We start from the raw sequence: 14,492 nt of genomic DNA, 5'->3' as shown, positions 1-14,492 counted from the left end.
CTTTTAAAGTTGCTGAAGGTGATCTTTTTAAATTTATATCACTTCGCCAATAAAATTTTTGCATCGAACACTTTTTAATTTCAAGTTTGAAAATCTATACAAAAACATTCGGTTTAAATATTTACATCGCTTGCCAATGGAATATCAATAAATATTCCTGTAGAACACTTTTTACTTTTAATTTATTCTGTATATGTTAGGTTGAATATAACAGCTGTGTACTAGCTGACAAAGGCCTCTAAATAGGGCTGAAAATGTTTGTGTGATTAGTAAATTGAATACTGGAATAGGTATTGAAGTTGTGTGTTTAAAAAAATGTATAAAAATAATTTTTATTTTTAAATATAAGAACAAATAATAATAGCCAAGTACAAATGTTGCCCCCCAGTGTGCGTGCTACAGGTTCGTCAATCAGCATATTTAAAAAAAAAGGCTCTCCATGCCACATGTTATGGCATCAGCTCTTACCTTGTTCTGTGAGACCAAGGTTTATTTCAAGGGGAAATATATAAAATGAGGTTTGTTAAGGTGTTATGCATCTGTAAAACTTTACTATTACCTATTATGGTATCTTCTATTCTTTATAAATTTAAATAATGAATGACCCAAGAAGTGGTCTAGTTTCAATTATTTTTAATCAGCCATGACATTATTTTAATGACTTTTACTATTATTTTTTTATAACAGGACAGAAGCTGCATTGGTTGAAAAAATAACAACAAGATTTTTGAAGTGTAGTGTAAAACCTGAGCAGATAGGAATTATAACACCCTATGAAGGACAAAGAGCTTACCTTGTTCAATATATGCAGTATAATGGATCACTTCATGCAAAATTATATCAAGTATATTATATTTATCACTTCGAGTAATAAGTTCTTGTTACTGCTTTGCTAATTTTTTTACTTTTTAAGGAAATTGAAGTAGCAAGTGTCGATGCTTTTCAAGGAAGAGAGAAAGATCTTATTATAATGTCTTGTGTACGATCTAATGAACATCAAGGAATTGGTTTTCTGAATGATCCTAGGCGTTTAAATGTTGCTCTTACAAGAGCAAGGTATATTATAAATTTTTTTCTTTTATTAATAGAGATCTTGTAATGCTTTTTATTTTCAACAAATGGTATAAACAGATTATACATAGACTATTGGAGAAAATTCATCTATTTGATAATCCATATATTACAGTTAAATTAATATAAGTCTTTTTTGATGAGAGTAGTAGTTGATTATTAAGTGAAGAATAAAATTTTGAATGTGTTAAGACAATAAAATGTTAAAATAGCATAAATTTTTTTTTTAATATAACTAATTGTATTAGTCATTTTAATGCTATTTTCTTTATTTTAATAGATATGGCATTATTATTGTTGGAAATCCAAAAGTTTTATCAAAGGTAATTTTTGTTATATTTATTTATATTATGTTTTAAGTTTTTTTATACAAGATATTAATAGCCTAAGTTTAGAAACAGTCAGCATTTGATCACTGTGAATAAAATTTATAGTGGATTTTAAATTTTAATTTATTAATAAAAGTGATATTTTTAAAATAATTTATAGTGAATATTTTGTCAATGTGATGAATTGCCAAAATATAGTTTCCATTTTCCAATTAATTACTTTTAAATGATTAAAATTAAGCTGAAATGGGCGATAAATTTTCACATCAGTATTATAATAACTGGAAGAATGTAGTTTTGCATGTTGAATTGAAGAATTTAGTTTCTGGTGGTGGTAATTTTTCTGCAATTTTTTAATCTGAATTTGTGATTATTAGATGACTTTAGATATTTTATAAGTAAAACTCAATTCTGCTTGAATGGTAATAGTCAAGTTCTACAAGTTTGTATAGTATTGTGAGATCTGGAAATCTCCCTGAACGTAAAATTATAATCATTGTTCCCTATTCTTAAAAGAAAATTTTCCTATTATAAACATCCTGGCTAAAAACGGTCCTGGCTGAGAAAATATGCATCCCCGGCCGTATAACTGTCAACTATCCATTGTTCTTACGCTGAGTACAGATCATCTTGCAACTTAAGTTTATAGTTAGCGCCTGAATTCGCCGTATTGTTTCCAATCTTGGGAACACCTATGGCCTAAGCACATGCACGTGACCAACTTTCCCAGCGAAAGGCTATATAAGATGCTTCCCCCCCTCAGGGGAGTCAATCATCGATTTAGATCGAGTCGCAATCTTACCCTTTGTGCCTACGGAATATTTGACTTTTGTGCCGCAAGTGCTACCGACCCTTCCCTTTAAAGGAATATTCAATCATCGTGACCAACAATATTTGAATTACTGATTGTCCAAGAGGTATGGAACCTATTTCTGTGAGCTCTCTCTCTCTCTCTCCTCACGTGGTAGGGATATATAGCTTTTTATATATGTCACCCCTTCTATGTCAGATTTGTGTAACGTATATTTTGTTTTCCATTAAATTGTTGTTATCCTGTTATATGGTGTCTTATTTGCTCGAATATTCGCTTATCGCCTTACCACGACTCCACCTTCCCTCCTACACTCGACCGGATGAAAAGTAGTCCCATCCCTACGGGATCCCTATTGACAAATAAGCCATCTCTGACTCATGGGCAAGTCCCTCCGACTTGTTAGCCGAAATTAGACAGAGGTCTGACCTCGTCGTCTCTCTTTGGTACCCACAGTATCAATCAGCATATATTTTAAAAAACCTGCCTTTTTATAGGCAGGATTGGTTCTTTCTTGGTAAAGTGTGATGGCAGGTTAATCATGTCAAAGTTACCAAAATATTTGAATATACAGTCAAACCTGTTTTTATGCGGTCTTTTTATGTGCGATTTTTATTTGTGCGGTATAGTTGGCAACTAGTCTCATGCGATTCGTCATGTCTCACGTTGACTTATTATAGCTAAATAAACTTATTATAGCATAAATGCACTTATTATAGTAATATTATTGCATGAATATGCGAAAAATGAAATAATTTACTTTTTAAGTCAACAAAACACCACCTGGACAAAAATATGTAAAACAGACGATAGACCAGACGATGCAGTCAAGTGCTGGCATCTGTTGTCAATAAATTCTATTTCGTACGGTTTTGAGTTATTTTCTATGTGAGACTTTTTTTATGCGGTCCCTGTTGACCGCATAAAAAAAATATTTTTTTAATTGTGTTGCGAAAACTATTATTTACAGCCATTCGTGAAGTTTCGTGCGATTTTTTTTTTTTTTTTTTTAATGCGGTCCCTATCCACCGCATAAAAACAGGTTTGACTGTATTCATGAAAAATTGTCTTGTTTTAGTTTTCATAATAGATTTCTTGTGTTTCTTTATATCTGTTTTCAATACTGTTTGGTTTTCCTTATTGAATTTTATAAATCTTCAAAATGCTTTACATTGGCTATTTTAAGAAATTTATTTGCTTTCTTAAAATATTGTGTGATAAGTTCTTTCAATTTACAATGATTTGTTATAAGATGTTTACTGTTGTAGTTTTTGTGTATAATTTTTAATTTTTCTTAAAGATTATCACGTAATGTATCTATTGCAATCTGTTTTGTAATTAATGCATTTTTTTATTATTGTTATACATTTTGTGATAAAAATTAAAGTTTTGGTGAATAGCATTTGATTTTTATCAAGTACAAAAAATTCTTGGTTGGGCTAGTACTACCAAAAATAGCAGGCATAAAAAATTCTCATTTATAATTGTAAATAGCACTTAAAATATATATATATATATATACTTATTTTCATTACTAAGATTTACTTTATGCATTACTAAGATGCAGATTACATTTGCATTACTAAGCTTGTGATATGACTTCATGTAAAATTGTTATTGTGGTCTGTCTTCTATTTTCAAAATTTTCTTGTTCTGTTTATGCTAAGCACCAAATCTTTTGGTAAATATGTTGTTGTTATTCTTCAATACTATGAATGGCTTAGTATTATTGTTAGGATTTTAATATGCATAATAAACTGGATATTCAGATAAAATTAGAAAAAAAAATTTTGAAATTGATTTTACAATTTTTGTTATATTGCATAACTTTTAAACTAATATATCAATTTTCTAGTTATAAAATAGATGCACAAATTACATTTTTATTGTTTGAGCATTTTATTTAAAATATTAGTTCTACTATGTGCAAAAATGTGATTGTTTTGATCATTGAATATAATTTGAATACAGTCCAATATATAATTGATATTTGAATACAGATAATTGAATACAGTCCAAGATATAATTCATATATACATGTGAATTATATCTTGGACTGTATGATATCTTAAAGTTTTCAAATTGTTTATTATCATTATCCACAAATTGTTTATTATTGGATAAGTGATAAAAAATTTTGCCATGTCAAAGACATGCTTACAACAGTCAATAAATTGCTTCTTTTAATTATAATTATTGCAAGTTTCCTACTAAAGCAAATCATGTTTGAATTTGGATTTGTTGAAAGTGTGAATGTTTTTTTTTTTTTTAAGCCACACAGTATTTTGCTGGCTTATGCTGAAAATTTACTAGATTTTAATAATATACTAAATTCTTGGCATAAGCCAGCAACTGTTGTCATTATTTAATATAAGTTCTGGATAGTTTTCATTCTTTAATAAACAATATTAATTTAAAGTGTTTTTGTAAATTTTCGTCATTCCAAATTGAAGTTTAGTTGAATTATGAATACTTTTTTAATTATGATTAAAAATTTTGCTTTTGAATATATTATTTAATGATAGTTATTTAAATTTTTTAAAAAAATGTATATTTTAGAAAATTATAATAAATTGTATGTTGTACATTTAGGCCATCTCTGTAATCATTTGAATTTTTTCAGCAACCTTTATGGAATCATTTATTAAACTTTTATAAGGAAAACAAAGTTCTTGTGGAAGGTCCCTTGAATCATTTAAAAGAAAGTATGATCCAATTTAGTAAACCTAGAAAATTGATTAATACAATAAATCCGGTAAGTATTCTAGATTTATACATTATATATGAGCAGAGTTTCAAGTAAAATAACTCTGCCTTTATCTCTCTGGTTTTCAATATTTGTGAGAAAACATTTTTTACATTGGACAAATTCATTGTTTTTATAATTCAATGATTTTCAAATTCAGAAATAAATTATTTTTATTTAAAAAAATATTTATCAAGTGTTTAAAGAAAAGTTGTCAACTTTATTTTCAAACATCTTAGAATTGAATAAAATAATAATCAAAAAATTTCACATTTCTGTAAAAATAGATTACATTTTCAACAAAATTTTCTTTTGTTTTTTGGTTATAATTGAATTTGATTTGTGAGATGTTTAAAAATACTACATTCATTTATCATTTGATGAATGAATAAAATCAGAGCAAGAAATAAAGGCCAAATAATTTTATTTGAAGCCCACTATTTTTTTCATTTAAAGAAAAGGTTTTAATTCAAGAAAATGATTTACATCTTTTGTGACTTTTTAAGGGTGGTCATTTTATGCACACAACAATGTATGATGCAAGAGAAGCTATGATTCCTGGAAGTGTATATGATCGTTCATCACATTTAAATGGCAAGTGAAAGTTTAGTTTTAAAATTTAAGTATAAATAACCATATAATAAAATTTTAAGAATATGAAAGAAACTTTATTAGGCCAATTTATTTAATTGAACATATCTGTACTTACCAATAAGTTTCAGGTGCTCTCTCTCTCTCTGTTTTTTTCTCTTAATGGAAATCTTTCAGAACTAGAATGGAATTATTTGAAACATACTTTTGTAGCAATAGTATTTTGTTACATGTAGTTTAGAAATAACTATAATGATTTGATAATGTTTGATTATTATCATTATAGTTATTATGTTTACCTGGGGCATGTTGAAAGTACCCAAGGTCAAACATCTAAGTTTACATGCTTTATTGCTTAAAAAATGTATTGAAAATTCAGTTTTTGTTAAAAACATGTGAAAAAATTCAGAGATATAGTATTTCTATTGTAGATTTGTTTTTTAAATATATCAATAGTTTGATTTTTAAAAAATAACAAAGAAGCAATTGTAAAAAAATTTTACGTTTTTAATAATATATTTATTTTTACTAAACTTATAAGATAAGGAATTTTGTTCTATAAGTTATGATATAAATATTATTGACATAGGTTATTATTTTCAGTGTGGAGCACATTTTAAGTTGCACTATGGAAAAATCTTTATATTGCAAAGTTAAGTGCTTTTTAAAGTGCAAACATCTTTTTTCTATTTGGATTTGCTATATTCTGGTTGATAGCAATTAATCACAGATTGGCTTTTATATATATATTGACTGGTTTTATTTTAGCAAATAGGATCATTTGTTACCTCTAAGCATCCATAAATTTAGCCACAAAATTCCTATCCATTATAAGTTTATAGGAAAACTTGTATATTATTTATTAAACTTGTAAAACATCTTGTAAGCTCAGGTTAGTAGTTTTTATGTTGATTGATATTTCTTAAACGAATAAGTGTCAGCTCTGAACTGTGGGGAAGGACTTTATTTGCAAAAGCCTCATTTTTTTTTGGCTGCTGTGTCATCAAGATCATAACATAAAAATATGCTATAAAATCATTATTTTCTTCTTTTTTCAGCTCTAATTATTTGAAATAAAATAGATATATCTAATTACTACATATAGAAAATTAATCTGATGTTTATAAAATAATTTTTTTTGTGTGTGTGTTTTCAAATTTGAAATTTAATTATTTTTTAAAACTTTTATTATATTTTAAACTTAACAGTCGTAAACTGTGATCTGTTTCTGATTAAAAATAATAATAATAATAATAAACAGATTGAATCTAGTGCAATTTTTAGTTTGATATCATAATCTAAAAAATCATCCAAAATTCAAAAATTTTTCTGCACTATGTTGTATGTTTCTGATTTTCATCTCTGCAAAAGGAATTTTTTATGTATTTTAGAAGGACACATTTTTAACCATCGTCATACTATTTCTGCAATGAGCAATAGCTCTTGGGGCTTGATTACCTAACATCTGTACCCTAAGTGCTGCAATAAACCATTTTCATATAAAACATATGCATTTAGGGCTTTAATTGTTGAGCAAACACTCATTGCCCTGATATCAGGAATAATTTGAAAGAACTGGACAGAATTAAGGAGGAGGCTAATGTGTATGAGTACTTGTGCACAAATATAGACTAACTTATATATGTATTCAGAACAGGAAATTGCAAATTCAATATACAAATACAGCAGAGAGCTGTGGTTATTAATACAACATGCACTCTTGGATAGAATACAGTCAAACCTGTTTTTGTGCGATCTTTTTCTGTGCAATTTTTTTTTTGTGCAGTATATGAAAATTTCAATCAAATTGGAACATAATTGACTCTTGTAAAATATTTTAGAACTCTATTGGATGTTTTCTATGACATCAGCAGGTTTTTTCATTTTTTATTCAGTAAAATTTTTTTCTCATACGTTTTTTAGGTCCCCTCTCATTTTAATAGCATAAAAATCATAAATATTATGTTATATTTGAACAGATGCAGTAAGTTAGCTCCCCTCCAGCTTTAGACTGCAGGTGTGAAATTTCAGGCCTTGTTAAATGAAATAACACTTCCTGCAGCTATATTTATCAAATAAAATCATTTTTTAACGATTATTTTTAACTTTTTAATGTTAGATTCATATTTAAGTGGAAATAATTAATTAATATAAAAAATAAAATTCTTAGAGGATTTTTCCCCATTAGGGATTGCAGAAAAAGGCCCAAGGAGTTAAAAAAAGCAGTTCCTAGTTATTTTGTATGGTTTTGAGTTATTTTCTACGTGAGACTTTTTTTTATGTGGTTCCTATCCATCGCACAAAAACAGGTTTGACTGTATACTGTACAAGAAAATATGTAAGAAGGAAGATATACAATTGATCTACAGGAATAACTTTAATGTATACATTTTATGCAATGCTAAAGCCCAATGAACTTAAACATTACACCAGGAATTTATGAAATACCCATCACACTATACAATGAGAATTGCATTAGTAGATACATAAAGTATATAGCACACATTTGAATTAAAGAGCATGAGTATGATGATGATAAAACAAAATGCACAACTGTACTAGCCACTCTATCTGCAGTCTTCGGAAACATACAAAAATCCAAAGGAAGGAAAAATTGTAGAAAAAGTCACCATTTACAAACACACCAAAAATTGTCAATATATTAATCATAAGAATGCAAATTGCCTTTCAGCAACATGAAAATATTAATATATAGCATGATATTTATCTTGCACCTGGCATAGACCTTACAGATATGGGTTACCACTTACAGTTAATTTGTATATATGGTTAATTTTAAATAACAATTTAGAGTTTGGTCCAATTTACATTCTTTATTCTTACATTCAATTTTTATTTGTTTCAATTTGTAATGGATCTTATAAACTAAAAACGGTATAATTTTAGAATGTTCCAATGTTTAATTTGAAATTTGAATATTCTAATTTGATTTATACATAACATTGTATTATTTTCTTATGACATATCCCAATGATGGCTGCAGAGATGATCAAAAATATCTGATTTAATGAATAAATTTGTTGGTTTGCATTAATTAACATGATTATGAGCAGAAAAGTTTTTAATTCTTTTCATTCAAATGTTAATATGGAAAATGAATAAATTATTTTATTGGTCATTCTAGTAGAATTTTCACAAGATAGTAAGTCATTCACTATAGTATAATTATATCTCTAACTTACATCAGTTGGTGTAAGGTACAAAATTATGTAAACTTTATGCTTACTCTTATGTTAAAATTAATATATTAACAGAATTTTATTACTTTAACATATTAAAATAATTACTTCATTATTTTAAATTTGTATTATTTGTATTTAATACTTTCAGTTCAAATATTCCTCATGTTGTTATTGTTTAGAATTACTTGCAAAGATAATTTTAAACACAAATAAGAACATGAATAATATGATATAATCTGGTTGTATTCATTACTTTAAATTAGGTATTTTAATTCAAAAAATTTATTTTAAATCATTAGGTCCAGTTGCATACAATCGAACTCACGATCAGATCTCGTATATAAGCCCAGAGAGAGCACAAGCCGCTATGGCTAATATTCCAGTTCCTTTTGGAATATTTATGAATATGGCTCATATTCCACCAAGATTTTATAATCAACATCAACAGGCATTACAAGGTAAGATTTGTCTCATAAAGTTAACAATGACATTCTTATTGTCAAAAAAGATTTCATCAGTTTTTATAACATACAAATAAAAAAATATAGTAGAATCTACTTGTAGTCATGGATATTGTTATCAATTATTTAATGTTATCAGAATTACCATGTTCCAAATCATAAAAGTATACTAAAATACACTTATAAAACACTGCTTATTGTAATCAGAGTTTTGATTATAGTTATCATTATCTTCAGGTAAATAGTACAATATTACAGCTTATCATGCATATCAGTCTCAATGTACTATCATTATCAGTAATTTAAATTGCTGGCTTCTTATACTCAATAAGTTAATAATTATTATTATTATAATTATACTGTATATTAAATAATAATTTGAAGATTTATTAATTGTTTTAACATGTCATTTATATCTATATAATAAAGTCAAATTGATTTCACTTATGGAAAAATGAAATATTAATAACTCGTTCATTAGGGAACATTGAGTAGATTATTGAATTTAGGTTTTCTGGTAAATTCAAATATTTTAAGCCCTTCAAAATAACAAAATTAGAGAATTAACATAGCCTTTTTATTTTTAACTGTTTTAATTAATTTGTTCTACACTATTTTAAATAACAGCACTTTTATTTTGTCTTACTGTCAATTATAATTTAGATTTTTGAAAAAAAAATATTTGTAATGATTATTTATCTATTATCTAATATTAATATACATATATAACTAATGCAAATTAATATGTATTGTATATGTAACTGGTATTGCATAAAAAATATTGTAAGTTCCAAAATGGCTATGAGAGCAATGTATGATGTCAGAGTTGGACCTGAATGGATTGGGCAGAGCATTAGTACATTATGTATAGTTTTGTATAGTGTTGTGAGTCTGTGTGCATGCATAAATAAAAATAATGTTTTAGATTAAGTATGCATGATGTATATACAGTGGATGATCAAATTATTAGAGCCACCTGCATATTTTTTCAAGAAAAACAAGTTAGTGTTCTTGACTGGTCTGGAAATTCCTCACTTATCAACTCCATTGAGAACCTCTGGGAACTGATGAAGAGATTTCCGTGTTTGTCATCACAAACAGGTGGAAATTAATAGAAAATTTGATTGAAGTGTGCACAAAAGTATGACAATAAAAACAAACTCCTTAAAATGCATATTAAATATGCCAAAAAGAACTGAAGCCATTGTTGCAGCAAATAGCAGAGTACTAAATATTAATTTTAGAATTTTTTTAATGATTTTTTTCAAAGTTTTGATAGCTTTTATAGTACAGTAGAGCATTGATTATCTGACTTAATTGGGGACTGGGGTTGATCGGATAACCGAAAAGTATGAAAAAATATATTATTAGTATAGTGTATTAGGCCTGGTTTAAATACTAGCCTCCCTTTCATGGTCGAGCCAGTGCTGCCAGCTAAAACATGCAAAAATTTAACAAAAATAATATTAAAGTAGCCAAGACATAACCAAATATTGTAGTGCCACATCACTAGCGGACATTTCAATTTGCCAACTAGAACACAGTCGGTTAATCAGGGGTCGGATAATCGATGCTCTGCTGTAGTATAAAGTAAATTTCATTAATTAATTGCTAATAAAAAATTATCACCTGAAAAATCTTTAATATTGTACTTCTATTTCTACACTTACTCAAAAAACATGTGGCTCTAATAATTTGATCACCCACTATACTTATAAAATATAAAGTGCATAAAGTTGTTCTATTTATTTGACATTACAGATCTATCACTTAAGTTTACATTTGCAGCAAAAACATACAATAATATACAAGTTAATTAAAATATTAATGAAACCATGTATCAAAATTTTCAAATTCATATCATTGAAATTATTAATACATTAACTTTTTGTTTTCATATTTATACTTATCAATCAGTAAAAATATTTAAAAAACAATTTATATTATAGCCCATCAAAACCAACGTAATCGTACTGGAAACCGAAGGGGCGGAACAAAACAAATGCCTGGTCGCAGAACAATGCAAGATCGTATGAATCCAAATCTATCTCAGTCTGGCTACAATAGTCAAGCGAGTCAGGTAAGTAAATTGAGATTGTTTGTTTGCTTATCTATAATATATTTGAAAAAATAGTATTTTTTAATCTGTTAAATTTACTTTTGTAGGATGTCATGTTTTCTCAAGGACCATTAACTCAAGGACAACTAACTATGAGTCAGATGAGCCAGCCAGCTTTTCCTGGTCTTTCTCAACCAGGTTTATCACAGCCTGAACTCTCTCAGGTATTATAATTTACTTTTTGTTAACATTCTAAATAAAGTATTTGTAGCTAAATGATTAATAATATACAGATTCTTCCAAAAAGAATGCCACCATTTTAACTTTTTGTAATTATGTTAATTATTACCTGAAAACATTATAATATACATTAAAACATTGGAAAACTGTCCAAGTTTCACATTTGCATTAAAATTTCTCAGTGTGTGTACCTTGTGTGACACAGCACAAATTCATTCCGCACTCATAATAGCATATCTATTTTTACTCATACATCAGCCATAATTTTACACTTTCTATAGATTACTCATGTTGCACAATGACAAGTGATTCTGACTTTGTGAACTAAAGTAGTATACGACAACACATTTGAATGGAGATGAGAGATGAAACTCAAGATGGTTACTCTATCAATTGGCGTACATTGCATACTTCTCAGATAATAATTAACATAATTATAGTAATTTAAAATGGTAGCATTCATTTTGGAAGATGCTGTACATGTACTATAGTATTTTCCAGAATAAAAGCATAGTTGAATCTTGAATCTGTATAATTTTGTCTCTGTAACTAAAAGTTTGAAAATTCAAATGTCACATCATGTAAACTTTAATTTTTTCTTTAAAATTTCAAATTTTTGTAAAAATTTCAAATAGATATGTTTAAACTGTTACAGTTTTTCATAATGAACATAGAACTATTTTTTTGCAAATCAACATAGAACTTTTTTTTTTTTTGGCAAATCTAATGAACATTGGCTCCATTTGTTATTCTGGGAAGGAATTATAGTAAATTAGTTTTGAATTATCATATAAATATTACATCTTGCATTAATATATCATATGTTGTCATTATTCGTGTTTTCAGGATACGTACTTGGTTGACGAATTCCGTTCTCAGACGGAAGGTATGCTTTCTCAAGATTCAACATACCAAGGAGATCGGGCATTTTTCCATGCCTCACAAGGTGGTCAGTTTTCCCAGCCTTATTGAGCCAAAGGGGAGAAAGCGGCAATGGCAGATGCCTGCTGGTTGTTCCAGAGAGCAGCAATGAAGCTCACAGATATCACAGGAGAAGAGAAGCTGAGGAATAACAAGCTACACAGAATCAGAGGTAGAGGAGGGCATACATAAGTGGCCGTTTGATGACAGCCACCCAGGCCTACCTGCCAGTCATCTAGGGGCATTGTTAAGCTTGGCATTAGCATTTGCCTCATCAGAGCTACGAATGAGCACTCGATGCACTTCCTGTGTCTCCAAACCGATGCAATGCATGTGAGGGAAATATACCCCAATCTGCAATGTTTCTGCTCTGGCCTGTCTGTGGCAGTCTGGAATGTTGGCAAAAAAAAAATAAAAAAAATTATTATGTATAATATAATAAACCAGGTTGGCAGCATTAATTAGGCCATAAACAACAACAAAAGACAAAAACATAACATTAGGAAGAATCTTTTTAATATTATTCTATCCAGAATTCTGTGGAAAGGTTTCTTTGTCGCAAGAATGTGTTTGTTACTTTCTTTTTTTGTACTCTTAGGCGTAAAAGTTCCACTGGTATTTTAATGGCCTGTTTTGCATTTTGTTTATATCTGGGTTAATTACATATGTACGTTTATTTCAAGAGTATTTCTTTCAGTTTTTAGTTTAAATAAAGAGAAACAATGGGAAGTTTGTATTAAATCTGTAAGATTTTAGATTTTAAGTATAAAATTTTACTTATATCATTGTTCATTTTTTTATGAATAACACACACATTATATATATATATATATATATACATATACGTATTAACTATATACATGTATATCATTTTGCATTCATTTAACATCAGTTTATATGTTACAGTAAATTCTATAATTTGGGTAGTTTGTTAATAATATTATTATAATTATTATTTTCTATAATGTTGGGATTTTGTTAAATTGCACATAAAAGAAAAGTTTGGGGTCAAAAATTAAATTTGAATTTATAAAGAGAAAAAAATTGTTTATTTAGTAAAAAATTCACCTTAGAAATTTAATGGGTTGCCGATTAAAAGAAAAATGATTTGTACCAGTTTTTAAATCATTGTTCTTAATGTGGAACTTTATCGATTTTATAGTTAAGCTGCCTTGGTACGTACATTATGATTAAAACATCTCTTAATCATTTTATGTTATTGCTGTTTTCCAGAACTGATCTGCAGTAGATATTAAAATATCCATTTGTGTCTAATTGCTGCACATTAACCGATATTTCCGAAAAAATGCTTTGGTAGAATTGCCAATGAAGACCATGCGATGTGTGATGTGTAATTTAGCATCATATAAAAAAAAAATATGTACACAAATAAATGTTAAAATAGCAGCCATTCCAGGATTGTGAAAGTAATCGGAAGGAATAAAACAAAATTCAGATGTAAATTCAATACATCAAAAAAAAAATAAATAAATCGAATTTTTCAGCATTAAACTTGATTTGTTCGTTTAATTAATATAGAATTCTCTTAAAATACCAAACAGCAATTCAAAATAGATGAATGTGTAAAATTTTTAGAATTTGTGTTGATATAAATATCTATATATATACAAATAATCTTTTAAAATATTACTTGAAGAAAATTAACTTTTTTCCAATGAAAAAAAAAATGTGGCTGCTGTGTTGTTAATGTCATATGAGACATCTGCAATTCTTCAAGCAGAAAAAATTTATGTTGCCCATTTTATAATAGTATTAATTGTCTGCTATGTATTAATTCCAAATAAAGTGTGTTCAGCAAAAGCTGCATCTATTTTATCATTATTTTTTTTTACAGTAATTAAAAATATGGCTGTTTTTTTAACTTAAATTCTGCTACAGAACATGTATTAATAAATTTTGAGTTTGGAATTTACTGTACTAAATTCTAAATTTAGAAAAATTATCAGACATATGTCACTATTGTATTCTATTCTATTGTAATTTTCACTTTATTTGTATGTTTTAGTATGGTGGTTCTGAAAATATGGCCCAGAGTAGTT

The 14,492-nt window shown here is 27.7% G+C and overlaps 1 protein-coding gene across 2 annotated transcripts in view; it reads left to right on the top strand.

Annotated features, from left to right (window-relative positions):
* Positions 1-14,253, top strand: part of Upf1 (Upf1 RNA helicase) — an 88,197-nt gene extending 73,944 nt beyond the window's left edge. For both annotated transcript variants that reach the window (XM_067264163.1, XM_067264161.1), the window contains exons 17-25: positions 688-844; positions 914-1,056; positions 1,352-1,394; positions 4,835-4,966; positions 5,464-5,551; positions 9,051-9,209; positions 11,162-11,292; positions 11,379-11,495; positions 12,358-14,253. In XM_067264163.1, coding sequence (XP_067120264.1) covers positions 688-844; positions 914-1,056; positions 1,352-1,394; positions 4,835-4,966; positions 5,464-5,551; positions 9,051-9,209; positions 11,162-11,292; positions 11,379-11,495; positions 12,358-12,483 — 1,096 coding nt within the window. In that variant the 3' untranslated portion in view covers positions 12,484-14,253. The remainder of the gene's footprint in view (positions 1-687; positions 845-913; positions 1,057-1,351; positions 1,395-4,834; positions 4,967-5,463; positions 5,552-9,050; positions 9,210-11,161; positions 11,293-11,378; positions 11,496-12,357) is intronic.
* Positions 14,254-14,492: the final 239 nt, after the last annotated feature.

This window comes from Centruroides vittatus, unplaced genomic scaffold, assembly GCF_030686945.1.
Source record: "Centruroides vittatus isolate TY-2023 unplaced genomic scaffold, ASM3068694v2 contig_1824, whole genome shotgun sequence".
In the NCBI taxonomy this organism is placed as follows: Eukaryota; Metazoa; Arthropoda; class Arachnida; order Scorpiones; family Buthidae; genus Centruroides; species Centruroides vittatus.
The sequence above is the reverse complement of the archived record's forward strand: the minus strand, read 5'-3'. Positions and strand labels throughout refer to the sequence as shown.